Source organism: Protopterus annectens, chromosome 7.part0 (assembly GCF_019279795.1).
Source record: "Protopterus annectens isolate FY-2018-M chromosome 7.part0, PAN1.0, whole genome shotgun sequence".
Lineage (NCBI taxonomy): Eukaryota > Metazoa > Chordata > Ceratodontiformes > Protopteridae > Protopterus > Protopterus annectens.
Window position 1 is genome coordinate 98,601,017 of NC_056739.1, and position 26,771 is coordinate 98,627,787.

General features: G+C 44.7%; 1 protein-coding gene across 5 annotated transcripts in view; it reads left to right on the top strand.

Moving 5' to 3' along the window:
* The window catches only part of LOC122806256 (peptidase inhibitor 16-like), a 639,946-nt gene that overhangs the window by 202,645 nt on the left and 410,530 nt on the right, over positions 1-26,771 (top strand). For all 5 annotated transcript variants that reach the window (XM_044076525.1, XM_044076526.1, XM_044076523.1 and 2 more), the window contains exon 4: positions 13,319-13,407. In XM_044076525.1, coding sequence (XP_043932460.1) covers positions 13,319-13,407 — 89 coding nt within the window. The remainder of the gene's footprint in view (positions 1-13,318; positions 13,408-26,771) is intronic.

The following is a 26,771-nucleotide window of genomic DNA, read 5'->3' on the forward strand; positions in this document are numbered from 1 at the left end:
TTCCCTGTCTTGAGAGCCCATCTGCATTGGCATTGCTAATCCCACTGTGGTGCTGCACTGACATATCATATGCTTGCAACATTAGGCTCTATCCTAGCAACTTGGCATTGTGCTGGCTGGCTCTGTTTACCCATGTTAGGGGGTTGTAATCTGTCACTGCAGTGAATTTTCTTCCATACAGATAAGGCTGAAGTTTCTGCAGTGCCCACACTATGGCTAGGCATTCCTTTTCTACACCTGCATAGCATTCCTTCCTGGATTGGAGCCAACGACTGAGATAACCCACTAGGTGCTCTTCTCCCTCTGAAGAAATCTGGCTAAGTACAGCCCCCCCCCCCAACCCTTGGTTTGAAGCATCCACCTGTACAACAAATTATTTGCTGTAATCTGGACTGGCTAACACAAGGGATCCTCCCAAAGCTACTTTAAGCTTCTGGAATTCCTACTCACATGCTGTGGTCCAACCAGTGCTTTGTGTCCCTGCCCAAGTAGCTGACACACACACACACACACACACACACACACACACACTTTGTGATAAGAGTTATATACAACCACACAGGCACTCCTGGGGAAGGCTGGCACAGGTTCTCCAGCTGTGCCCCTTTTCTGCCCAGTCTAAAAGGTAGCATCAGCTGCCACTGCCCACTAATATCAGTTACTCAAAGGCCCTTCTGACAGGGTGTTCAATTATTACTCTGCAATATTATTATCCAAATGGTAAGTGTGACTGAAAAGTCAAGGCTTATTAGAGTGACTTGGTACAGTATCACTATATGCATGCAATGTACTCTAGAGCTTAAATTAACTGTACATAAAACAGCCACAATTGAAATGTTTAAAAATATTTAATAATAAATAATAAAGACACAAGACAATACTTCTTACTACACAGTGCTAGTCAAGAGTTCAGAGATCACAGAGAAATACTTAAAATTATACCATAGAAAAGTTCTGACATTACAGAAAAACAAACTAGTCTAATCTTCCTATTTCCTAGCTATATCTAAGAGAAAACACAGTTCTAAACTTACATATAGAGCAAAGCAGTGCTGGTGATGTTGGATGTTCCCAAGACAAAATTGCTCTGAGCTCTCTGATTCTCTCTCTTTAAATTGATAACACAGAGCTGCTTCACATGACATCATTCTTCACATGTTTCTGGTGTTCGCAGGCTTACAGAAACTGCATTTACATTCTTTACACCTGGTCAGAGACCAGAGCAATAAAGGACATTTATCCATGCAAATTCTAGCCATTAACTCTGGCCGTAAAACAATAGGCAGAAAGCCTCCCTCTAGACATATCGGCTCTGAATTTTGACATCAAAGACCGTCATAAAATGCTTGACTTAGCTTTCTTACAGCAGAGTGCACTGTTGTTACATTTTTGCAGTTCAATATCCATTGCAGTCTTTTCACATTTAAGAGAACAAGCCTGTGGCTTACATTAATATTTACAAATGACAGAATTATCTACAAAATTCTATCTAGCTAGGCTGGGTAGGCTTCACCTATCTTCACAAATGCCTTGGAACAGCTAGTTGATACCCCCACAAGAGGTGATAATATTTTGGACTTGGTATTAACCAACATGAGTAACCACTGCACCATCCCTATAGTATCATCCTGTCTGGTAAGATCCAACCACAAAGCGGCCACTTTCAAAATCATCATCTCCCCCAACTCCCCTCTAGCTAGGATCAGACATAAAAACGTTTCCAAAGCTGATTACAGCGTCCTGAGGGATTGTATAAACAGTTTTACATCTCTCTCCTCCTCTGTAGGAACTGGCACCAATATCCAAAATGACACCAAACCACTGTACGACCATTTATTTCGCTGCATGAAATCAGGGCAGGACTAAATCATCCTCCGCAAGGAAGAGTAAACCTGTCTGACAGACATCTGCAATAAATAAACTCTATAACAAAAGGAAAAAAATTGCTGACCAAGAAGGAGCAGGTGCCCATTTGGAAGCAATGACTCCTTAGCCTGAACAAGCAAATAAGAGCACTAGTGAAATCCTCCAAAGCAAACTTCGAGTCCAAATTGGCCACACCTACTAGAGAAAATCATAAGACTTTCTTCACATATGTACACAACCTCAAAGGAAGCACGCAGATCTGTTCAGAACTGTTAGTCAAGGACACCATGTATACAAATGTCGTAAATATAGCAAACTTGCTGGCTGACAGATTCAGCAAAAACTTTACCTCTCTGCCCACCCATCAGTAAATCAGGACATCTCCAGTACCTGCTCCCTTCCCGTTATATCTCGGGTACAAGTCATCACTGCTCTCTCAAAAGCAAAAAATACAGCCTCCATGGGACCCAATAACATTCTAGGCTGTATCCTACATGAACTCAGGCAGGAACTTGCAACACCATTAGGCACCCTATTCCACCAATGCCTGAGTACTGGCTTCATCCCAACTGGGTGAAGGACAACCACTGTCATCCCTTTACACAAAGGTGGAGTATTCACCAATCTGGGAAATTATAGACCCATCAGTCTAACTAGCCCTATCTGCAAGGCCATGGAATGGATTAGCATGGACTTCATTAACAAGGACATTGGCAACCTCCAAACACTTGATCCCTCACAGTTTGGCTTCGTCAAGGGGAGGTCATGTCTGCTAAATTTGGTCAACTTATTTGAGACAATCACCAAAACCATGGACAAGGGGAAGACAGTGCACACCGCCTACCTTGACCTGGCCAAAGCTTTTGACACTATTCCCCACTCGGGCCTAATAGATAAACTCTCTCAACTAGAAATCAATCCATATGTTACCAAATGGGTAGCAAACTGGCTCACTGATAGAACCCACATAGTCAAAATAGGAGAAGCCACCTCAAACAGTAGACCTATAACAAGCGGCATACCCCAGGGTTCAGTCTTGGGGCCTCTGTTATTTGGGATATACTTTTCTAAGGTGCAGGCCAAAACCGGTCGGCTATGGGTAACCAGGTTTGCAAATGACTGCAAGCTGGGTGCTGTCATCAATTCCCCTAGTGATGTGGACATCCTCTAAGAGGGTCTAACTCAGACAAATGACTGGTGCCAGAAACACGGCCTCAATCTGAATACCAAAAAATGCATCATCATTCCCCTTTGGGCACTTTTCACAACCATGTTGCTTCCATTGTATGGAAAGGCTTCTACATGGCATACCTCATAAGTAAGGGTATCTCATCCAGGGACAAGGAGGTCATAATATCCCTGTATTTTTCCCTTATAAGGCCCATTACTGAGTACAATTCCCCTTTCGAAATGTACCTGGCAAAGCACATGCAGCAGCTGGATAGACTACAGAGGTTCCTCACCAGGACAATCCAGGGCCATAACATCTACCATACACAGGCTAAAAGCCCTAACCCTCTACTCAGTTTCATACAGACTCCTCAGAGATGACCTCTGTCTGTCATACAAGCCAATCATGGACTCCACCTTGATGGGACTGCTGCATATCCGCAAGTCAAGCTCCAATCGAGTAACTGTATGCATGCCCTCATTCTGGTCAGTGACATCAATGAGACTTGTTGGCAGGACAGATTTATGTCCCATCTATGGAATAGACTCCCTCTCCACATCAAGCAGAGTACCTGTTTACCCCTTTTTAAACGCAACCTGGATAACTGGATGGGAAACAGAAAATATACCCCTGGGATTGCACAACTCTGTTCCTGCTGGACAGGGGCATCAGGTGCTGATTTGTCTAAACATGGGCTAAATTCTTGGCTAGGCTTATAAGGGCTTCATGGCCAATAACATAGTAACCTCCTGTGATCCTACGAATGGCAAACATCTTCATCACTGGATACCCATCAGGAACATTTAAAAATACTTTATCTGGTGTGCAAAATAGTGTACTTTGCAATTTAAGGAGAAGGTCTCTACCTGAAAGATTAAGGGGTGTGGAATTTTTAACACTAAGGGCATGTTGATCTGTCAGTAGTCCCAGCTGGATGGGAATTCAGACTGTCTCAAGGTAGTCCAGTGGGACTCCTGGCACCCAACACCTCGCACTGAGGTGTGGGACAAAGGAAGATTTTTAGCAGCCAAAGCATTTAGCATTGGCCTAGTTGCCCCAGTACCTATTAGAAAAGGGATGTTGGTGTTGTGAACTTTGATGTCAACAAATGGGCCTTTCTGATTTACAAGCACCAAAGAAAATAGCTGTGATTTTTGTTTGCGGCTGTCCTATTTATTCTGTTGCCAGACTGGTGGCTGTCATGGAATATTTTATGTAGGGGGTTGTTGCCTCACATTTTGCAGAGCCTATGGAGGCATCTGGCTATCAAACAAGTTGGTAGACTGTGGTGATGCATCTACTGGCTGCAAGAAGGGACAATTTTCTCTCCAGCAGATGGTTTGCTCACAGTTAAAACACAGCTTTAGGTCCCTGTTCCTGAAATGTTTGGATGTTATTAAAACTTTGAGGAAATGACAACTGATTTTGAAAAAAAATCTAGGTCTATTACATCCTCCTCTTCCCCCTCCATATACATATATATATATATATATATATAAACATATATGTCTGAAAAGTCTTAAGTCTTCAGAAGTGCCTGTTATATCCTGTAAAAATGCTTCAATTGGCTCATCTTTCCTCTGCATGACTGCTTTTATTCAAGACAAATTAAGTACCGGTGAACGCACAGCAGTAATAGCCTGTAGTAAGCATGCCCTAGCATCCTGAAAAGCATTGGCATCAGTATGCTGGGAATAGGATAGGGTCTGGTATGTTAGCATGCTCCCAAATGTATTTAAATAAGTCAGGTGGTATGGATGTCTCTAACATTACCCTGAGATCTTCTAATGTGGGATTTTACAATTAAACATGTCCCTTTAAACTTTTGGCACATTTTTTCTGAACTGGTACGAATTGAAGGAAGGGAATTCAAAATGCTCTGAAAATTAACCGCTGACCAAGGGCAGGCCATATTAGTAGTGAAAGGTGCCACTTTATCCCTGCCAAGGGATGAGTTTGGGACTTGCCACAGGGCATGTAGCTGGGCAATTAGTGTAACAACATTGTCACCATATTTTTCAGAAGAAGGATCTGTTTAATTTTTGCATGGATTAAATTTATAAGGGCCAAAATAACCTTTGCCATCTATGACTATAGCAAATTGAGTAACTACTTTATAAAATATAATAAAGTACTTGCTCTGGGTCAAACCAGGCACTATATTCAGATGGAATGTATCGACCAAAAATGAAGTTCTGCTTGTGTTCCAGTTTGTGCTCCTGTATGCACTGAACTGCCTGTATCATTGTGGTTATCCTATGAGTGGATTGGTCTGAATAGACTTGAACTTCCAACATTTACTTGGCCTTGATCGATACATTCCATCTGAATATAGTGCCTGGTTTGACCCTGAGCAAGTACTTTATTATATTTTATGCTGTCTTGTTTGGTTTCGTTGCTCAGGCTCATTTGTTTGCTTGTGGTATCGTTATTTATTTGGTGAGTAACTACTTTACTTGAGTGTAACTTACGCTGTCTAGGAGAATAAAATAATACAGCGTGTTTATGTTGCCCTGGAAGGTGCATAGAGATATGTATAGTCAGGTACTTTGATTTTTTTCTTTGCTTTTTGTCATGTATAGTCTGAGGGGGGAAGAAGAAGAAACTTCAGGCTGGCTAGTGGAAAGGGTTAAATCAGGGTGTTGGCGTTCCGAGAAGATAGTGTAGTACAAATCTCTAGGCAGGAGGAAGAGAGAGTGGATTCCTGCTGGGCACGGGAAGGTGCATTATATGGTGGTGGTGGTACAACAGACAAAAGCAAACAGTTGTCATCAGATGACTCACGTTGGTTAAGTTGTAATTTTTGAAGGGCCTTAAGAGGATAGAGCCCATAGTCATCTGGCACCTGACAGTCAGAATGTTGAATAAGGTTAACAATCTTATTCGTCACCTCTAATTGTGTTTTTAACTTAGCTGAGTTATTTTTTAAACTATGAACAATAGAGCCCTTTTTCTATCATTTTACTGCCAGGCATTACAAGTTGACCACCAGCAGGCAGGGACTTTATTATCTTTTTTCAGTCTAGATCAAGGACTTCATTTGGCTCCACTGTTGTGGGATATCCTTCTTTAATTCCTCTCAAGGAATTTTTTGTGGATGGGGACTCTATCCCATAGGTAGAAGCCAGACATTGCAGACAACTTCTGATGTGAAAGTTATGTACTGACCATAATAATACGCCTGTTTTGTCTGTCTCTGTCTGGTTCAACCTTCTGCCACCACTTTTGGTTGTTATGGAGACCTTCCCCTTCTGTGATGACTGGACAGTGGAGGTCATCCTTTCCTTATTTCTGGAGTCCTGCATTCTCTTTGGTTAGGGAAGTATTTTAGTGTATGTTGAAAGTGGTTGACATAGGGCAAACTTGATCTGTGAATTAGGGTGAGGAGCAAGGAGTTGTGGGTAAAGGAGGCAGTTTCTGGCAAGTTCAAAATCTGAAGGAATTAGCCAGTGTCAGATTTGAGTCAGATCTGAAGACTCCACAGGTTAAACCAGATGGAGCCAGACAGCACAGATAAAGAAGTTATGTCTTACCATAACGTTCCATCTGTATTGTTGAGCCTCATTCAGTCATTACACATGGGTTTCAGTTCCAAGCTCAGAACCGAGCCGGCCATTTTCCAAGCTCGCGTCAGCTTCAAACTCTCGAGCTAAACTCTTACCCACAATCCCCCTCTCCCTGTTACCTCAGATTGAGTTTGCAAGTTAAAGAAGGTAGAGGCTACCTCTGGTCAAATAACCTAAGAGAACTGGATGGTGAGATCCACTAGAAACCACAGGAGGGGGAAGGAGGGAGGGTTGTAATGACTGAACGAGGATCAACAATACAGATGGGATGTTATGGTAAGACATAAGTTCTTTATCTGATGTTGTTAATCCTCATTCATTCCTTACGTATGGGACAGAGTCCCCAGCTACCTCTATTCCTGGAAGGCTCTCAGGGAAGGACATTCCTGAGCACCATAGAACCGAAAGATGCTCTTCCCCTGGAGGCCAAATCCAATTTGTAATGATTGATGAAGGTATGAGGTGTAGCCCAAGTTGCAGCTGCACAGATGTCATGTAAAGACGCTCTGGCATGGAAGGCAGCAGAAGTTGCCTCCGACCTTGTTGAATGAGCTTTCATGGTAGTAGGCAACGAGATATTACGTTGTGTATAAATGAAGGTCACACAGTCCTTCAACCATCTAGCTAATGTGACCTTAGCAACAGCAGATCCTAATCTAGGTCCAGAAAAGGCCAAAAATAACTGGTCAGATTTATGAAAGGGTTTAGTCCTGTTTAAGTAAAAATGGATTTGCCTGTGTATATCTAGGGTATGTAGGCAATACTCTCCTCTGTTTGAATGATTGGGAAAGAAAACTGGAAATTCAATGGCTTGATTAATGGACATTTCAGAGATCACTTTTGGCAGAAATGATGGATTAGTTCTCAGAGACACTCTATCTCTATGAAAAATCAAGTATGGACTCTTGATACATAAAGCTTGAAGTTCAGAAATACGTCTGGCAGAAGCAATAGCGACCAAAAACAAGGTTTTCCATGACAAATACTTGAGGTCACAAGAAGAGGCTGGTTGGAAAGGTGCCATTGTCAGAGCTTGTAGAACTAATGATACATCCCATGGTTGAATAGGTTCTCTAAAATGTGGCTTCAGATGATTCACACCTTTTATGAAGGTCTTGCACAATTTATGGGACATAAGAGAGGAATCTTGGACACCCTCATGAAAATTAGAAATTGCAGCCAAATGAACTCTAATGGTAGAGGCCAAAAGATCCGATTGAAACAGGTCGGCCAGATAGTCTAGTATTATCGACACTGGTGCCGAAAAGGGGTCTACTTGTTTATCTTTCAGCCAACAGGTAAATCTTTTCCACTTGCTCAGATAAGTAATTCTAGTGCAAGACTTATGAGAAGCAATGAGAATATCACGTACTGGTAAAGAAAGATCATTCTGCCTGGCAGTCAGGGGAATTGGAGTAGCCAAGCCATGAGATTCAGGCTGTTCAGGTTGGGATGAATCAGGTTCTGTTGGTATGAGATCAACTCCGGGGTTGGATGGAGAATCCATGGTCGATCTAGTACGTGAGGCCAAAGGAAGGGGAACCAAATCTGTTGAGGCAAATATGGTGCTATGAGGATCACCTTGCTCTTCAAATGCCGGGCTTTCTTCAGAAACTGGGGAATGAGGGGAAAGGGTAGAAATGCATAAAGAAGACCCGAGGCCCAATCGTGGACTAGAGCATCCCTGGGTAATTGTCCCAGAGAGGGAATCAGGGCAAAGTAGTTGCTGCATGTGTAGTTGGTCGGGGATGCAAAGAGGTTGCAGCAAGGCTGGCTACAGCGGTGGAAGATCTCCGCTGCTATCAAGGGATTCAGGGACCCATTTGTGAGGTTGAAGAATGCACCTGCTGAGTCTGTCTGCTATCATTTTGGAACTCCTGGGAATGTGTGTTGCTAGAAGAAAACGCTTGGTAGCCATCGCCCATTGCCATATCCTCATGGCCTCTCGACAAAGGAGGTAAGATTTGGTTCCACCTTGCTTGTTGATGTACCAGACCACCGCCATGTTGTCTGATTGAATCGCAACTGTCCCAGACGTCAGCAGGGGATGGAAAGCTTGCAACACCAGAAGCACCTCCCTTAACTCTAGAACATTTATATGCAAATGGGCCTCCAGTTGGGACCAAGTGCCTTGGACTGTCTGTTCTTGACATAGCCCCCCCACCCCATCAGGGAGGCATCCGTGGTCACTGTGGCCTTGGGTTCCTGGGGGAGAAGGGGCAAGACCATTGTGAGAGATTGTGTGTCATCCACCAATTTAAATTCTGTTTGCACCTGTGGGTTACTCGAATCATGGCTGAAAGAGGATGCTGGAAAGGATACCATTGGGTGAGCAGTAGCCATTGTAGAAGCCTCATTTGAAACCTGGCCAGGGGGACAATGGTGATGGAGGCTGCCATGGAACCCAACAGTTGTAGAACCAAGTGACCCATGGATTTTTCCTTTGAAAGGATTGGAATTAGTTGTTGCTTTGTCCTTAAACTTCTGTGCTCTGGAATAGCATCTCTGCAGTTTTTTGTATCCAAGATAACCCCTATGAATTCTGTCGACTGAGATGGGGTGAGATTGGATTTCTGCCAGTTTATGGTTATGCCTAGCCTATGAGCAGTGAGGAGAGAGTATGCCAGGGCTTTTTCTAGAAGATGTCTGGTGGGGCGGAAATGAGCCAGTCGTCTAGGTATGGAAGCACTTGGAATCCTTGAAGTCGCAAGTGAGCTGTGACAACTGCCATGCACTTTGTGGACACTCTGGAGGCTGTAGAGAGTCCGAAGGGCAGTACTCTGAACTGGTAGTGACTGGCTCCCGCACGGATGCGCAGAAATCTTCTTGATGGCCTGTCCACCTTTATGTGGTAGTATGCATCTTGAAGATCTATAGAGCACATCCAAGCGTCTTTTTCCAAAAACAGGAGGATAGATTGTATTGTGACCATCCGGAATTTTTGTACTCTCACAAACTTGTTCAATACACTGAGATCCAAAATTAGTCTCCAATCCCCGGTTTTCTTTGGCACCAAAAATAGTCTTGAGTAGAATCCGGATCCTATCTGGTCTGGAGGGACTATTTGGATGACTCTCTTTCTTAGCAACTTTTCTATCTCTAGTGCTGCTTTTTCCCTTTGACTGGGTGGAACGTCGAGAAGATTTTATGAAGGGCAGGACAAAGATCAAAGGGGATATGATAACTTCTGGTTATGATCCTTTGTACCCAAGAATCAGTGGTGATGGTTAGCCAGGCAGAAGGGTACAAGGAGAAACATCCCCCAACCACCTCCAGAGGAAAGAAGTTGGGCCGCTCTTCAGGAGCGCTGGTAGGATTGACCAGGGAAAGAATCCCTGGAATCCTGGTTACGTGGTCCCCCTCTGCCCTGAAAGGAGCATCTTCTTTGTGAGTTTCTCCCTCTGCCTCTAGGGGAGAACTTGGCCTGTGTGTCACGGAAAGGACCCTGAAATTTCTTGAACCATATCTTCCTACTCTTTTGGTTTTGGGAGAAAGCACGTTGAGGGGAAGAATAACAGACACCTACAGCAGAAAGGGTCTTACTGTCCTGTTCACATCTGGCCAGCGTGCTTTTAACTTTGGGCCCAAACAACGAGGAGGGCACAATGGGGGCATTACGAAAAGAAGACTTAAAAGGTTCTGCGAAGTTGCACAAGCGCATCCAGGCATGTCATCTCAAGACCGCAGCTGAACCTGCCTCTCTACCTGCTCCTTCTGATGTGTGAGATATCAGTTGCATAGAGGAGTTAGATATAGACTCAATGGTGGCCAGCTGAGAGGCCACTTTGTCACGTACCTCATCTGACATGGCACCAGCTAAGGTTTCAGAGAGCTCAGAAACCAGATCCCTTTGAAGCCTGGTAAAATGTGCCATATAATTCAGGGACCTGATAGCAAAGGTCGCTGAAGCAAAGGTGCACTTCCCTGTCCTGTCCAGGGCCCGGGACTCTCTGTTAGGCGGATGGACAGTCTGGCTTTCTTCTTCTATCAGATCCTTTTTCGTTGCAGCCGCCACCACCAAAGCATCCACAGGAAGACCTTTGGACCATTGGGGATCCGAAGCAGGAGGGGAGAAGATCTTATCTGGCCTCCGGGGAATAGCTTTGACGGTATCAGGGGCCTTCCAAGCATACTGCACGATGAACCTGACAAGTTCATTGGCAGGAAGAGTAACCCAGGCAGTAGGGGGCCGGGCACAAAAAGCCTGCAGAAACACAGATTCCTCGGGGGTCAGATTAGAGGACTGCCAGTCACCTCTCTGTTTCAGGATTTCAAGGATATCACCAAAGGATACCTCAGAGGGTGACCATGGGGATCCTTCCCCCTCATCGAAATCTGTGTCTTCGGTGAGGGACTCCTCTGTGGAGTCCATGTGCTTCCTCTTATACAAACTTTTCCTGTGGACCTCCTCAGCAGGAGAAACTTGGGAAGACAATGGAAAGGGGGATTCCTGAGGGAATACATCCTGCGGTCCTTGCAACCAGTGTCCGCTAGATATGACTTGTGAAAACAGTGTACCAGAGGAGGGCGGAGGTATAGACAGTTCGGTATCGCCAGCAGCAGCGAAAGCCTTCTCCATCAGTTGGAAGGCTGATCCACCCGAAGAGGAGTGTATGCCTAGGATAGGGGGCACTCCTCCCCTAAGTGGCTCAGCCTGCCAACCTGGAGTCCCTGGATGGCTGTGGAGCAGCAAGCTATGCATGTCACAGCTGACATCCTGGGTAGTAGCAAAACTTTCCTGCCATGAAGGCAACTGCGGTTCCTTAGTGAGATCCATAAAGGGAACCGCAGAAGGGGAAGACTGTGCTATATCCATGGACTTCAAAGGCAATGAAAGAGGAGAATAAGAAGGTGCCTTTGGAGATGGGTGATCACCTCCCAAGGAAGGATAGTTCCTGAGGGGTGGAATACCTCTGGCCAAGAATGCCTGGTCCACAAGATGCAACACATCATGTTCGGAAAGGCTTCTAGTGGACCTCACAGAGACTGAGGGAGAAACAGGCCTGTCCACAAAAGAGGCAGACTCAGTGCCCATCTCATCTGACCGCATCGAGGACAGAGGTGCTGAGAAAGACTGGGCTACTGTTGTCTACACCGAAGAAGTAATCAGTGCCGAGGTCATTGTCTGCACCGACACAGGGATTGGTGCCGAAGTGGTTGTCGGTGCCGAAGTGGTGGGAGACAGTGCCAAAGCTGGAACCAACAAAACTGGAGTCAACAATAAAGGCCTCGGTTCCGAGGAAGATCTCGGAGCCGACACGGTCAAGGTCTGTGCTGACTGAGTGGTCAGCGCCAATACAGTGGTAATGGTCTGAACCGAGGAGCCCCTCGGTACCGATATATAGAAGGCTGAGGATGGAGCCGAAATCACTAATGGAGCCGAAGGCCTCGGTGCTAAAAGTCTAGGCACCGAAAGCACTGGGGCTGACTGGGAGAGCTCCGGAGCCAAAAATTTAGCCTTTTTAGGTTTTGGTTGGTGAGAGTCCCCAGCCGGGGATGAAGGCAAGGATTTAGCCTTAGTAGAAACATCCATTTTCCTATGGGCTTTAGGAGGGGTTGAGACCTCTGACCCAGGAATAGCCTCTGAAAAGGGAGATTTTAAAAGTCCCTTCAGTATCAGCTTATTTTTCCTTTCTAACAAAGTTCTGTTAGAAAAGTTCTCACAAATAGTACAGGGTGGTTCAACAGATAAATGGGAGTGTGCATCAGAAGTAGGCAGTTTGTGTCCACAATCAGAACACTGCTTAAACCCTGGACTACCTTTCTTATCTGCCGTATTAATTACTAGGAAAGTGCCAACAATGGTACAAGAGAGTACCCGAAGGTATGAGAGAAAAAAGGGAAAAAGATTACCAACGATGGTAAAGAGAAAATACCTCGCAGTAAAAGTAGTAAGTAAAAGACAAAAAAACCTGAGGAATTTATGAACGCTAGATGTGACAGGGTAAGAGACAATAAAATATCAACTTTTCTGACAGAAAAGTGATTTGTAAAGCAATTAAACAACAATTGACTGTTCTTAGCTCAAGAGAAGTAGCTTGATACGACCGGATGGCAACGCGGCAAACGAAATCTGAGGTAACAGGGAGAGGGGAATTGTGGGTAAGAGTTTAGCTCGAGAGTTTGAAGCAGACGCGAGCTTAGAAACTGGCCGGCTCGGTTCTGAGCTCGGAACCGATACCCATGCATAAGGAATGAGCGAGGATTAACAATATCAGGTCTATCATTATGTTAAGTACATAACTTTCATTTTTGTTACCAATCCCTGCATTATGCTTGGAGTTCATGCCTGTACAGCGTCAGCCTGTCCAGTTTTAAAATGAGTGAAACTGTGGAATTTTATGGGGAAGAGGAAAATTATAGAACAAAAGAAATGGGGTAGGGCTCTGAGCTTTATGCACACTGCAGCACATATTTCATCTGAAATTTCCTAAGGCTTTCAGCATTTCTTGTATTTAGTCCACATGGCTGACACAGTCATAGTAGAAACCAAGAGGTCTAATGGAGAGCATCTTTCCTTAAAATGTCTGTTTTCATGGTAATTTCCTGAAATTACTCTTTCCTTTAAAACATTTTTCATTAGCAATGTAGCTGCAGATTTAATACGGTTATCAAATTATTCTCTGCATTGGACTTTCAGATTTTACACTGCTCTCCATTTCAAATATGAACCTGTATGCTCTTGTCAAATCTCTTTTGCATTTTTTTATTTTAGGGGCAACTATGAAGAAGAGAAGCCATATACACATGGAATACCTTGTGAGCAATGTCCAGAGGGCTATGAATGCATCAGTAATCTCTGTAGTAAGTGCAACTTTAGAATTTGTAAGCAAATTATAACTATATTCAAACCAGGCACATTATATTTAATTACTTAAACAATACTTAACCATATTTAGAGTGCAATATAAGAATACGTGTCCACTGAATGATACAGATAATAATAGACAAAAGCCCAACATCAAGGGGATGAGATGAAGCTGGAACCTGCAGATTGCTCATCAACAGTTACATTCCACAGTATCTCTAAAGCAATTGAACTGCCTCATATGCATTGGTCCCTACACTTTTATGTACAGAAAAAATTGCATCCATCTTTATCAGTATAAAATGACATAAAATAATTAAAATCATGTAGAAAGAACATTGTTTTAGAACTCTCAAACTCTTGTTTACTGTGTTATCATGGAACTTAGTCTATGCAGTTCTGTGTTCATATAGTATAACATACCATGGATAAAAATGTTTTAAAGCAGGATTCAGTAAAACAATATACAAAGTATGAGTGTAAGTGCTTACTAGGGAATGTCCAGGTAAATTGTCTTAAGTTACTGTAGTGTAGTTACAACATTTTCATTTGTTTCATAAAAAGACAGTTCTGTTACACCATTGAAAATATGGTTTCATTATCTGTCAGCTCAGCAAATCAGGGCATGCCTTACTTTACAGCCATCATAACCCATGTCTCCTGTGGTTATCTACACAGTAACAGTATTTACATTACACTTGACATACTTCAGGTTTTCTGTGGTTACTGACGTGGTATCAATGTGTCAGATACAGCTGCTATACCTCTGGTTTGCTATGGTTACTGGTGCAGAATCAATGCATGCATTACCACTGTCATATCTCAGATTTGCTGTAGTTACATAATCAGTTTCCACAGTACAGCTGTCATATTCTAAATTTGTTTAAAATACCAGGATAGTATCTAAGTGTTCCTGACATGCATCATGTCTAAAAAAAACTAACCAAAAACTCTGTCTCCTTTATAGGAACAAAACATTCCTAACTCTTGACTCTAGACTCTCCTTGGCTCAGGCTTCTCTACTTCCAAGCCTTCTCTATGCTGCTCCAATCCTTACAAACCTTCAATTTTCCTTAATTACTAGGCTGGAACAGGCATACAATACAATCACAAAATTTGCTGCAAACCTACCACATACCTCTTGCCACTGCTTGGCACTAAAGAACTTTCAGTGGCTTGAATTCACCCAGTAACTTCAACTTTCACAACTCCACATAAATTACTTCTTACTCAACAAATCCTCAGCCTGCCCCTCCCTATTCAATTTTGTGTCTGCAGTACAGACAAACTTCTTCTACAAATATATAAACCCAATAAAACTAATGGTAAAGTATTATACAAATATTCAGTATCTCATAACTGGAACAAACTCCCACTCAGTGTAAGATGCATTACACACTCCAATAGTTTCAAAAAGAACTAAACATTTCTATAGCTGAATTGTGAATATGCCCCTGTCATGACCCCACGTAAACCCTTACCTCTTCCTTCTGCTATTAATTTCTTGATTTTCTACTTTTACCTGCACACTTTCATAATGTTAAAGCTTAAACAGCTTTACACCCTGTTTCTTAAGTAGTATCAATATGTATAAAGTTAATTCCCATTTATTTATTTGTTTTATGTAACAATAACTTTTCTCATTGCTTCACTTTTTGTCTCTTTGTTTATTTTGACTTAGCTTATTTTATATAATTGTATAGTATTTGGAGCTTTTGGGCAGCCATGGTGGTGCAGCAGTTAGCGTTGCCGCCTCACAGCAAGACATTCTCCGGTTCGATCCTCGGCTGGGGTGCCTTCTGTACAGAGTCTGCATGTCCTCCCTGTGGTCACGTGGGTTTCCTCTGGGTGCTCCGGTTTCCTCCCACATCTCAAAGACATGCTATAGGTGGATTGGACGCTCTAAATTGGCCCTAGGTGTGAAGGAACTTTTACAAGAGAACACTACCAATTCCATAAGCTAAAGAATTACATGCCAATCCATTTGTATTCTTTCACAAAAATTCACTCTTTTTTTTTAGCAGTCAGCCATTTGTTTAGCACTTTTAAATGCAAAAGTTACTGTATTTGCCGCAAATTTGATCATATACGCCACTCCATAAAGCTTGCCTGAGTACTCTCATTTTTTAACATTTGTGCTATTTAATATCTAATCATCTGTCTCTGATAGGTAACTTTCATAATTACATCCTAGGAAAGGTTTCAACATACTGTCACATGAAGAGTATACTAAATGATTTTTAAAATGAGGAGTCTGCACCCACAATCACAGTGTACAAGTCATTTTGTAATGTAAATACTTCTAGGGGGAATACGAACCACAATTCAGCAACCCCAAGATTACAAATAAACATTTGTCAAAAACATGATCTGATGTTTTCATTCATTCCTCAACCAATGGTTCTTGGTTTCGACTCAGATCTGACTGCCGCTTCTTTCAGATCCTCAGATCCAAATTCTTGAGCTCCTCCCTTTACCCACAATGCCCCACCAACCGAACATTCCTCAGATCTTGTTTGTCGCCATATTGTTAAAGATGCGGATCCTCTGTCTCTTGAGCTTTTGATGCTTTTTCTGGGATAGAACTGTGAGTTTTTCATATTTTTTTTCCTGCATTAAACTATTTGTTGGATTACAGTCACTTTCCTCCCATCATCCAGAAAATTTCTTTCATTAGTCAAGTCCTTTTTTCCCCTTCTCTGACTTTTGTTGAGACCTCAGTATTTCTTCCTGTACCATTGCTGGTACTTTGACTTTCTTTCTCTGTCCTTTTTCTATCCCTTATTTAGAGTATTCTTGACTACTATTTTTGGTAGTCTTTCTTGCCTTCTCCAAAAAAAAGTGTTATATGTAATTTCTTTTCTATAAATGTAGTTATTTCTTTTTGGGCCTTCCCTCATTTAGGCATTCACTAGGATGGCTGATAAACCAAATGGCTTGCAAAAAATGCATCTCCTGTAAGCACAAAGTACCTAATTCAGATGCCCACAGTGAATGCATCTGTTTTTTGAACGGTGCACATTTGGATGCAGATTGTTCGATTTCTGCCATATTCAACTCCAGGGCACTCACAGATAAGACATAAACCTGTTTTGAAGGGTGCTCTTTCTTCCTTTTCTTCTATTTCAGTTGGGACAAAAACACCCACAAAAAATCTGATAAAGCCTGCCTAAGCTCCCAAGGATGAAGAGTCCAGAAAGAGATCTCTAGAGCCTACAACATCTTCAGCTCCTTCCTCAGAACCACCTCCAAAGATGTCAAAGAAGTCAGATCCATGGATCTTACTGCTCTGAAACCAAAATCGCTTCAGATCAGATCACTTCATTGTTCATCAGATCCAGTACCTTCTCATCTCCCTTCTCTACTTATGCAGGAGTCTCTTCAGAACATTCAAAGCCACCATTCACAAGCTTCTCTTCCAGGAGTTTGTCCAAGACTTAAGTGGATAGGATGATAAGGAAATTTCTCAGAGCTCAAATCCAGATGGGGGTAATTCCTTCTCTGTCTCTGATCAGACCAGTGAACCTGCCCATGACTAGCTCCCCTTTAGTTTCTCCTTCTCTAATTTGATCCACTGTTTTGGAACCTTCAGATCCGAGATTCCTGGGGTTGTCCTCATTGGATCTGAAGACAGTTCATTCTTGACTCTGGTCACTTCCCAGAGCCAGGGGACTCTTGGAGCTGAAGTGTCTGTGCTGGATCATGGGGACCTGGGCCATCTCTGAAGTTACAGGAGTTGTCCCTACCTCTCAGAGCTTCGACTCTTGACAGCTCAGGTCTGACTCCATTCTCAGGTGGAGTACTTACATGGTTTCAGGAGTCAGTGGTACAGGAAACATTGCCTCCACTACCTCCGACTTCAGTATCCCTCAGGCAGCCTGCCTTTGAGATTATGGAGAGGGCTTTCTCTTTACCTAGATGTAAGGAAATCCCTACCCCCTCTACCACCTTCTGGTCTGTGCTCTGAGTGTCAATCTTATACATTCCACTGGGACAGGCAGCCCATTCAATTCTCCTGTCAGTTCCTCAGGACTCCCCTAATACTTCTGATACCTCATCAGATGATCCCACTGATGAGGTCCCTCAGAAGAGAACATGTAAAAGATTCTCCTCAGGACTGTCTCATGGAAGACACCAATTTCAATGAAGGGGAAGGGCCCCCTATATCTCAACCTGAAGACATCTTTTTTTATAGATATTTTTGAACTCCTAAAACAAAAAGGTGGTTGGTTTTCTGACACCCCTTCCAAACAGGAGTCGTTGCTCCTGGACTTCAGGTCTGGCCTGGCTACATCTTGGTTCATGCCCACCCCTCAGCTGATGAACTTATACACCTAATTTCTCACCAGACATGAAAGGAACTGGATACTGTGAAGCCCATCAATAAGCATCCAGATAAACCTCTAGCCCCCCAAGGACAAGACACACTGAAGCAAGGGGGTCCCAGCTGATTGAAAGATTCAAAGAAACTTTATTGTCATTTAGGATACACAGGTGCTGCCTAAACAACATTTCAAGTGTTAGCTCTTTTACAGGAAAAAACATACACAAAAGACAAGACATGATGGGTATTAAAGAAAAAAATGCCATGGTTGTGGCAGCAGCCATGAAGAAAGAGCTTGCAGAGCAAAGCTCTTCTGTCCATTCCCCTAACAGGCCCTTGGACAGATTCAGTAAACATGTTTATGCTTCAGTGAACTTTGTTCTGTGATCATTAAATTCCTTGGCACATTTCACAAGACTGCAAAGAGATTTGACTAAGGAGCTCTCCAAATTTCTTTCTGGATCCATGTCAGCAGAGAACCAGAATACTCTCTTTGCAACTGGCCACCATTCAGTCTATAAATAACATGTACATGATGTTGATTTTCCATGCAGTGGAAGGTACTTCATGGATGGCCGGTTCAGGCATAACCATTAGGAGAAATCCCTGGATACGTCTATGTGAATTTATTAAGCCCTTCAAGTCTTCATTCATCAATACTCCATTTAACAGATCTTCCATATTTGGCCCAAACGTAAAATAAATTGTCTCCAACGTGAACAGGAAGGAAAGACCTTATCTACCATTGGAATACATTTTTCTCCCCCTCACAGCCTTTTTTCCCACAATCAGTGGGGAGGTAGAAAGATGTGGTTCTGTAAATTGCAGGCTCCTTTCCAAGACTCACAAGGAGATAGTTCTCCCAGGGGTATGGGTGGAACTCTAAAGGAAGATGCCATCTATGTGACAGAGGTGAGTCACAGAACCAGGGTTTTTGGGATTGCTTCTCAGATACACCCTACCAACACTCTTGAAAATGACCCAATTATTTTCCTCTGGAGGCAGTCAGTGGGCATTTGTCTCTGCACCAAAAAGCCTGGGCATCCATTATAAAAGATTCCAGTGTGCAGAGAATTATATTCAGAGGTTATCTCATATCATTGTCAGAAATGCCCCCTGCAAAAATGAAAAGAATCCCCAATGATGTTCTTCATCTCACATTGCTGCAGTCCTTACTTATGGGTAGTCCGCTGTCCTCGGTCGGCCCGAATACCAAAGTATTAGGCTGACGTCGGTCATGGCGCAGCCCTGACATCAGAGCGCCAGGGTATAAAGCGCATGACCGACGCCATATCCTCAGTCTTTTGCCGCATGGTCCGATGCAGAAGCAGCGTTGCAAGTGCCGCTCGCTTTCTGAAATTTTTCGCTGGAGTTTCAGACATACCAAGTTGGCTAGGGAACATTTTTGTTTTTTCTTGCCTCAGTTATTTACCGGATGTCAGAAAAAGTGAATAATTGTATTTCTTGTGGGAAGCAGATACCGCATAGGGATTACCACTCGCTTTGTATTCCTTGCTTGGGACCGGAGCACGACTTAGTTGGGTGTCGGTTTTGTGCTAGGTTTAATAAGCGCACTATTAAGAGAAGGCTAGATTGCGCTAGATTAGTCTTTGGCAAGCGGTGTAATTATAATATGCCGTCGGATCCTCCGACGCCGCTCACGAAGCGTAAAGACAAATCTGTAAAGCCTAGGCAGGATGATTCGTCCATTTCGGACGCCGGTCCTTTGGAGCCTGCAGTGGAACAGGTGGATCCGGCTGAAGTTTCTGTTGAGTCTCAGGGGGAAACCTTGATTTTACAGGATGTGGCCTCACAGGAGTCAGGTCAGGCTGAAGGGGCCTCTCAGGTTACTATTCTCCTTCTTGCCTAAGGGGTTAGGCCTTCTGCTACTGTTTCTAGGCTCCTTCTAAGGGCAGGTCTGTTTTGCCTTCTTCTGGGGTTAGTTCTGGTTCTTCAGGGTCTGTACCTAAGAAGCATATGCTTAAAATGGCAGAAGATTTGATTACTTTGATTAGAGGTTCCATGCCCCCTCCTGATAAGAGGCCCAGGGTAGAGCCAGAGTTGGAAAGTTTGGAGCAGGCCTCAGATGATTCTGAGTCTTCTGCTGAAGACATTCAAGATTTTCCTCCTTATTCGATTCGATGCAGAGGATTCCACTCCTTCTGCTTCCCCTCCAGAGGATTTTTCATTTTCAGAAACCTTACACTCTATGAGGGAGCATTTTAAGTGGGAAGGACAGGATTACTCAGATTCCAGAAAGAGGCTTAGAGAGTTCTTGTTTTTACCACAGCATAGACCCTTGGCTATACCTCCTGTTTTGGATGTTGTTCAGGATGTTTTTTCGGAGGCCTCATTTAATCCAGATTCTTTGCCTCCTGCACCAGTTAAACCGGACAGGTATTATAGGGTACCTGAGGCTCATAAATATCTATATAAGAGTCCTAGGGCGGACCCAGAAACTATTAGTCAGGGGCCTAAGGGTGTTAGGGCTTCTGTTGTAAAGAATCCGGTTCCTCTAGATAAGGAAGCTAGAGCTTTGGACAGATGGGGTAAGAAGGTGTACACCTCTTCTACTTTAGCAATGAGGGCTTTAAATTGCCAGTTTCACATGTTGAAATATCAGAATTTCCTCCTTTCTCAGCTAAAATCTAAAGTGGATGCTTTGGCAGAGGGCATAGAGTGTAAAGAATTGCAAGATTTGGTGCATGTTTCTGAACAGGTGGGGAAACATTCTTTGCAGTGTGGCTTTGATGCTTTGCAGGCTTCTTCTAGAGTGGCTGCCACTGGTTCAGTTCTTCGTAGGCATGCCTGGCTTAAGGATCAGAATTTATCTGAGCATGTTAAGTCTAGAATTCTGGATGCCCTTTACAGTCTGAAGTTTTGTTTGGTCCCCTGTGGAGTCTGTTTTGAAGAAAATGGAGGACAAGGCTAAGTCTATGCAGACTGTTAAAGATTTTTGCAGGTTCAACCTCCTAAGTTTAGTAGAAATTGGCCTGCTAAGGGGTGGACGCCTTCTTCTGATTCTCAGTCTAGGGTAGATCTAGACGTGGTAGGGGCAGAGCTCAGAGTACCTTTAGGCCTAGAACATGGAGTTTGCCTGCTCAATCTGCTGGTGAGGGTAGGGGCCAGTCCTTTCGTAAACAGGCCCAATGACCTGCATTTTCAGCTGCCAGATTCTTCTTGCCTGGCAGCTCCTTTGGGAGGAAAACTAGCTCTCTTCAAGCAAAACTGTTTTTTAATCACCCAAGACAAATGGGTGTTGGACATTATAAACAAAGGTTACAAGTTTTATTTCCATACATTGCCTCCTTTCAAAGGTATGCCAGACATTACTCCTCGGCAAAGGATGGAGGCTCACAAACAGATTTCATTACTTCTTCACATGGGGGCTATACAGCCAGTACCTCCTTCAGAAGTGGGTCTAGGGTTTTATTCCCGCCTGTTTCTAGTACCAAAGAAAGGGAACACATGGAGACCGATCTTGGATTTATCTCTCCTCAACACTTATTTGGACATTCCAAAGTTCAAAATGTTGACATTACAACAGCTTTTACCTCTACTGGGAAAAGATCACTGGATGGTAACTCTGGATCTAAAAGAGGCTTATCTTCATGTTCCTATCAGGCCCAGTTGCAGGAAGTACCTGCGTTTTCGAGCTGGAAATTTACATTATCAGATGTTATGTGATCCTATCTCGCCTACATTCTGAATGATGGGTTCGGAGCCGATCCCTCGGCTCCGACTCGGCACGCTTATGCCAAAGAGCGAAGTCTCTTACTGGCTGAGCTTACCATATCCCAGGATGCACCACTACCAGTCCCCCAGATCTCGTTTGCCGCTAACAAGTGAAGACGTGGTCTCGAGCTGGCTGAGTTAAGTAGTGATTATTTCACTAGTTTTTTCTGTCAGGATTTTCTTCATTCTCTACAAAAAGCTGTTTTAACAGCTATTCTTGTGTTTTGAGTGTGTTTGACAAAATTCACTTGGTGAATTTTGTGTTGTGAGTGTGGACTAGAGTACCTCTTGTCTGGAAAGGCCTTTCCGTCTTTTTATTTTAGGTGACTTAGGTTCTGTTTCACTTATATTTCTCTTCCTTAAAGAGGAACTACTGAGAGAAATTATTACATTTACAGAGTTTGTACCTGTGTTTAACTAACTCAGAGTATTTGTAAACTGTAAGCCTATTATAGGTCTGTCACCAGTGTTCTTTACAGTTACTTTTCTGAAAATTTCTATAATGTCTCAGAATCCTAGGCCTTCGGCTTCAAGAAATGTGTAAAATGTAGCTTCAAATGTCCATCACGGACGATCACTGCTATGTGTGTATTGCTTAGGGGCAAAGCATTTACAGGAATCATGTAGTGTATGTCACGCTTTTCCTCAAGGGTCCTCCAGGAGAGGAAAAATAAATTAATTCTTAAGGGATTAATTAAACCTTCTTTCAAGAAGCTTGGCATCCTCTCCTTCTCCAGCCAAAAAAGGCCGGCTCCGGACCAGTCCGTCGGATCCGACGCTAAAGAAACAAAGGCAGGTTTCCTTCGGCTCCAAGGACTTCGAGCCGAGGTCGGTCTGCCTCGATGCCACCAGTATCGACTCCTCTGGCTTCGAGCCGATAACTGGGGCATCGAGGCGGGTCATCTTCGGCTCCACTGCTCTCGGAGCCCAGAAACTTCCTCCTCGGCCGGTCCACATCGGCACCGATGGAATCTGGTGTGTATTCCTCGGCGCCGATACTCATCGAGCCGCCGAGCCGGTCCCCTAGCCCTTTGGGGCCGTTGGAGAGGCCGTCTCGACCCGTTCTGTTTCCTCGGTCTTGAGGATGTCAGATTCTGATATAGACAGGGTGCTCCAAAGACTGTTCCAGTCCCCAGTCTTCCAAAATTTGTTTCGTTCCGACCCAGTTGGCTTCGGAGCCGATGACCTTGGCCCACCCCATTGCCATTCCTCCTCCGACTGCTTCTCCCCCGGAGCAGGTGCTGTTGGAGCCGATGGAGATCTCAGGGTCGGCTCCGACCCTTACTCCAACCCGGGCCTCGGGTCCGAGTTTGGTACGCTGGACCCGGGGTGATGTTTCGGGACCTATGCTTTCGGTTCCGAGCCTCCCCTCGGTGCTTGGCTGGTCTTCCGTCGACTATCACGGCTCAGGGACCGGACACTCCCAGGATTCTGGGGTCCGCTTTCAGAGCCATGAGGAGTGCCTTGGCCAAGTCCTCTTCGCCATCTCCCGGCTTTACCGCACCTTCCCTAGGAGTGGAGACTGGGTCTTTGGCAGTTCCCCTGTCCGTAGCCAGCGGAGCCCGAGGCCTGAGGTTACCCCAGTGGGGTTCCCTCCTCCTGAGGGTTCTTCGAACTGTCTTCAGAGGAACCCCAAGGAAGAGATCGTGCAAGAGGAAGCACGTGGACTCCCCGAGTCTATTACATCGGACACTGATATGGATGATGCGGAGGGGTCCCTAAGTCGCCCTCGGATGATGTCTCTTTGCAGACATCTTAGAGATCCTCAAACAACCTGGATGTCCAAACCCCTCTGCGGACGATCAGTGCTCCTCAAGGCCTTTGGGGCTCAGCCCTCCGCCTCCTGGGTGTCTCCGACGAGCTTCTGGATTTAGTTTGTCAAGGGCGCGGGAACACCCGGATACCGTGGAACCAGTCCCTTCGTCCAAACAAATTCTTATCTGCTCCCCGAGAAGGAGTTCCTTACTAAAGGCGTGGCTGTAGATGCCATGGTGGTGGCATCTGCTACACAACAGGACGTGGCAGAGCCTTCAACGTCCATCCATCCTCCTAATAAGGAGTCTAGGAGGATGGATAGGTACGGAAGCACCCTGACTTCAGCGGCCTTTACCTTAAGGTCTCTGAATTATTTGGCACATTTTACCAGGCTTCAGAGGGATCTGGTCAAGGAGTTGTCACACTCCCTCTCGGGTAACCTAGCTGAGCAGCTAGCCCAGTCCGTTAGCTCTCAGTTGGCTATGCTTACGTCAATTGCTAACTCGCCCATGAGGCTCATTTCCTATGCGGGCGGGTAGAGCGGCAGGCACAGGCGTGGCTCTCGGACAAGCCTGGCTCCGCTTGTGTCAGTTTGGAGGCCTTCAAGTCTTCCTTCGCCGACGCCCTTTGATGGGTCCTCATTGTTTGGACCCAAGGTGAAAGACACCCTTACCGCTGTGAGCAAGAGGGAAAACGTTATCTGCCGTGGGGCCGTTATTCCACTCCCTTTCGCCTTACCCCAAGGCCAAAGGAGGGGAACATGTGGTTCAAAATCTCGCAAGTTTTTCTCCCAACAGCAGGAAGATTCCCCCAGAGGCAGAGGGCGGGAAATTTTTCAGGGAGACGCCGTCCCAGAGGCGGCAGAGGGCCCCGCAATTCTGGAGACCGCGAGTCCTTTCGTGGCTCTTCAGCCTCCCACACGACATGAGGGATTGCCCGGCTGTGCTGCTCGAGCCAGTCGGGTGTCGTTGCCAAGCACCTAAAAGCCTGGGAGTCAATCACCCAGGACAGATGGGTGCTTCGGATAACGGAGGTTACACCATCCCATTCAAATACTCACCCTCCGTCCAAGAGAACCCCGGACCCACCACCCAGTCAAAGGGAAATAGCAGCCGCAGAAGCTTCAAAGCTGCTAGAAAAGGAGTCATCCAACCGGTCCCCACAGACCAAATCGGATCAGGAAATTACTCCAGGTTCTTTTAGTGCCAAAAAGACAGGGGACCTGAGGCCAATATTGGATCTCAGCAGACTGAACCTATCCGTCAATCCAAATTCAATGGTCACGTTGCAATCCATTCTCCCGTTGTTGGAGAAGGATGTTTGGATGTGCTCCATAGACCTCAAGGACGCTATTATCACATACCGATACATCAGGCCCAGAAGGTATCTGGCGCTTCAGCCTGGGAGCCAGTCATTACCAATTTTGTGCTCTGCCCTTTGGTCTCACCACAGCCCCAGGGTGTTCACCAAGTGTTTGGCAGTAGTGACGGCTCACCTGAGGAGTCTTGGATTCCAAGTGTTTCCCTATCTCGACGACTGGCTCCTGACTGCCACCACCAGGCATCTACTTATGGACAACCTCAAAGCCACCATCTCCTGGGTGTTTCCCTAGGGATTACATTCAATTGGTCAAAGTCTGTCTTGCTGCCCTCTCAGCGCATAAAGTTTATAGGAGCAGAGATAGACTCAAGATTGTTGCGTCTTTCTTCCTGAAGGATCCAAACTTTACAGGGCCAAGTTCAAGCTCTGATCTCGAGATCCAAAGCCCCAGCCAGGATGGTCCTACAGGTTCTAGGCTCAATGTCTGCCACGGTATTTTTAGTTCCTCTAGCAAGGTTACACATGAGGATTCTTCAGTGGCTCTTGTCAACTCAATGGTCCTTTCAAGACCTTCCCCTCAATCATCACATCATGATTACGGAAATATGCAAAGGGACCTTCGCTGGTGGCTTCAGACATCCAACTTGGATCAGGGAAAACCCTTTGTTCTCCCTCCAGTGGTTACCCTGACGACAGATGCCTCCCAGATAGGGTGGGGGCATTGTCTGGGCAGGATAGTTCAGGGCTCCTGGCTTCCGACGAAGCTCTTCTCCACATCAACGTGCTGGAGATGAGGGCTGTACTTCTATCCCTACAGGCCTTACACAAGTTTCTCCCTCAGGGCATCATCGCCATCCACACAGACAACATGTCGGTGGTTTGGTATCTGAACAAACAAGGAGGGACCAGATCGTATCCCCTTTGCAGAGAGGCCATGAGAGTGTGGGAATGGGCTGTAGCTACCAACCGCTTCTTGGTAGCGTCCCACATCCCGGAAGGTCAAATGTATTGGCGGACAAATTAAGCAGGACAATTCTCTCTCCTCACGAATGGTCTCTAAACCGCACAGTAGCAGCCCAGGTTTTCAAGAGATGGGGACGCCGTGCTGCGACCTATTTACTCCACAAAACACCATGTGCCAAAGGTTCTTCTCCTTGATTCCACATCAGGAAGTACCAGCCATGGATGCTCTAGCACAACCTTGGCCAACAGGGTTACTTTATGCTTTTCCTCCAATTCCACTCCTTCCCAAAGTTATTCAAAAGCTTCTCAGCTAGGGTCTTCAATGATTCTGATTGCCCCATACTGGCCTCGTCAGATATGGTTTCCTTACCTGAAAAGCATGCAGTGGACGATCCGTGGACCTTAGACCTGATCCCGGATTTGCTAATCCATCAGTCGGGACATTGGCATCAGTCCCTTCAATCTCTGAAATTGACAGCTTGGCTCCTCCACTTCCAACCTTAGTTAGAAGTCACTGACTAGACCCGAAGTTGTTCACATTTTATCTTCGCCCACAAACCCACCACTAACAAATTGTACCTCAGTAAGTGGAAGAGGTTTGCTATCTGGGCTCAACTCAAGGGCTTAGACCCTATCACTGCTCCTGTCCCAGAGGTTTTGAAATTCTTAACATCCCTATTTAATCAGGGATCTTCTGTCTCAACTATTAAAGTTCAACTAGCTGCTATCTCTAAATTCCATGAATCCACGGATCCTCCTTTGATGAGCAGCAGACTATGCAAAACATTCATTAAAGGTGCGAGTCTGTTAAGACCACCAGTTTTTCATCCTGCACCTCCGGGATCTTGATTTGGTGCTTCGGCATTAACATCTCCCCTTTGAACCGGCTGCTACATGCGAATTAAAATATCTGTCATGGAAAACGGCATTCTTAGTGGCTATTACTTGCAAGAAGAGTCTCAGAGCTTCAAGCCCTGTCTATTAAACCACCGTATTTGATTTTCCACAAAGATAGAGTATCACTTAGGCCTAATCCATCCTTTGTCCCAAAGGTCTGCTCTAGTTTCTGTCTTCAACAATCTCTAGAACTACCAGTTTTCTTTCCAAAATTCTCTAATGAAGCAGAATACACTCTCCATAAATTGGATGTTCACAGGCAATTACGCTTCTATTTAGACAGGACTCAGCAACTTCGTAAGTCAGACCAGTTGTTTGTGTCCTTCTCAGATAATAAATTGGGCCAAACCATCACAAAAGCTACAA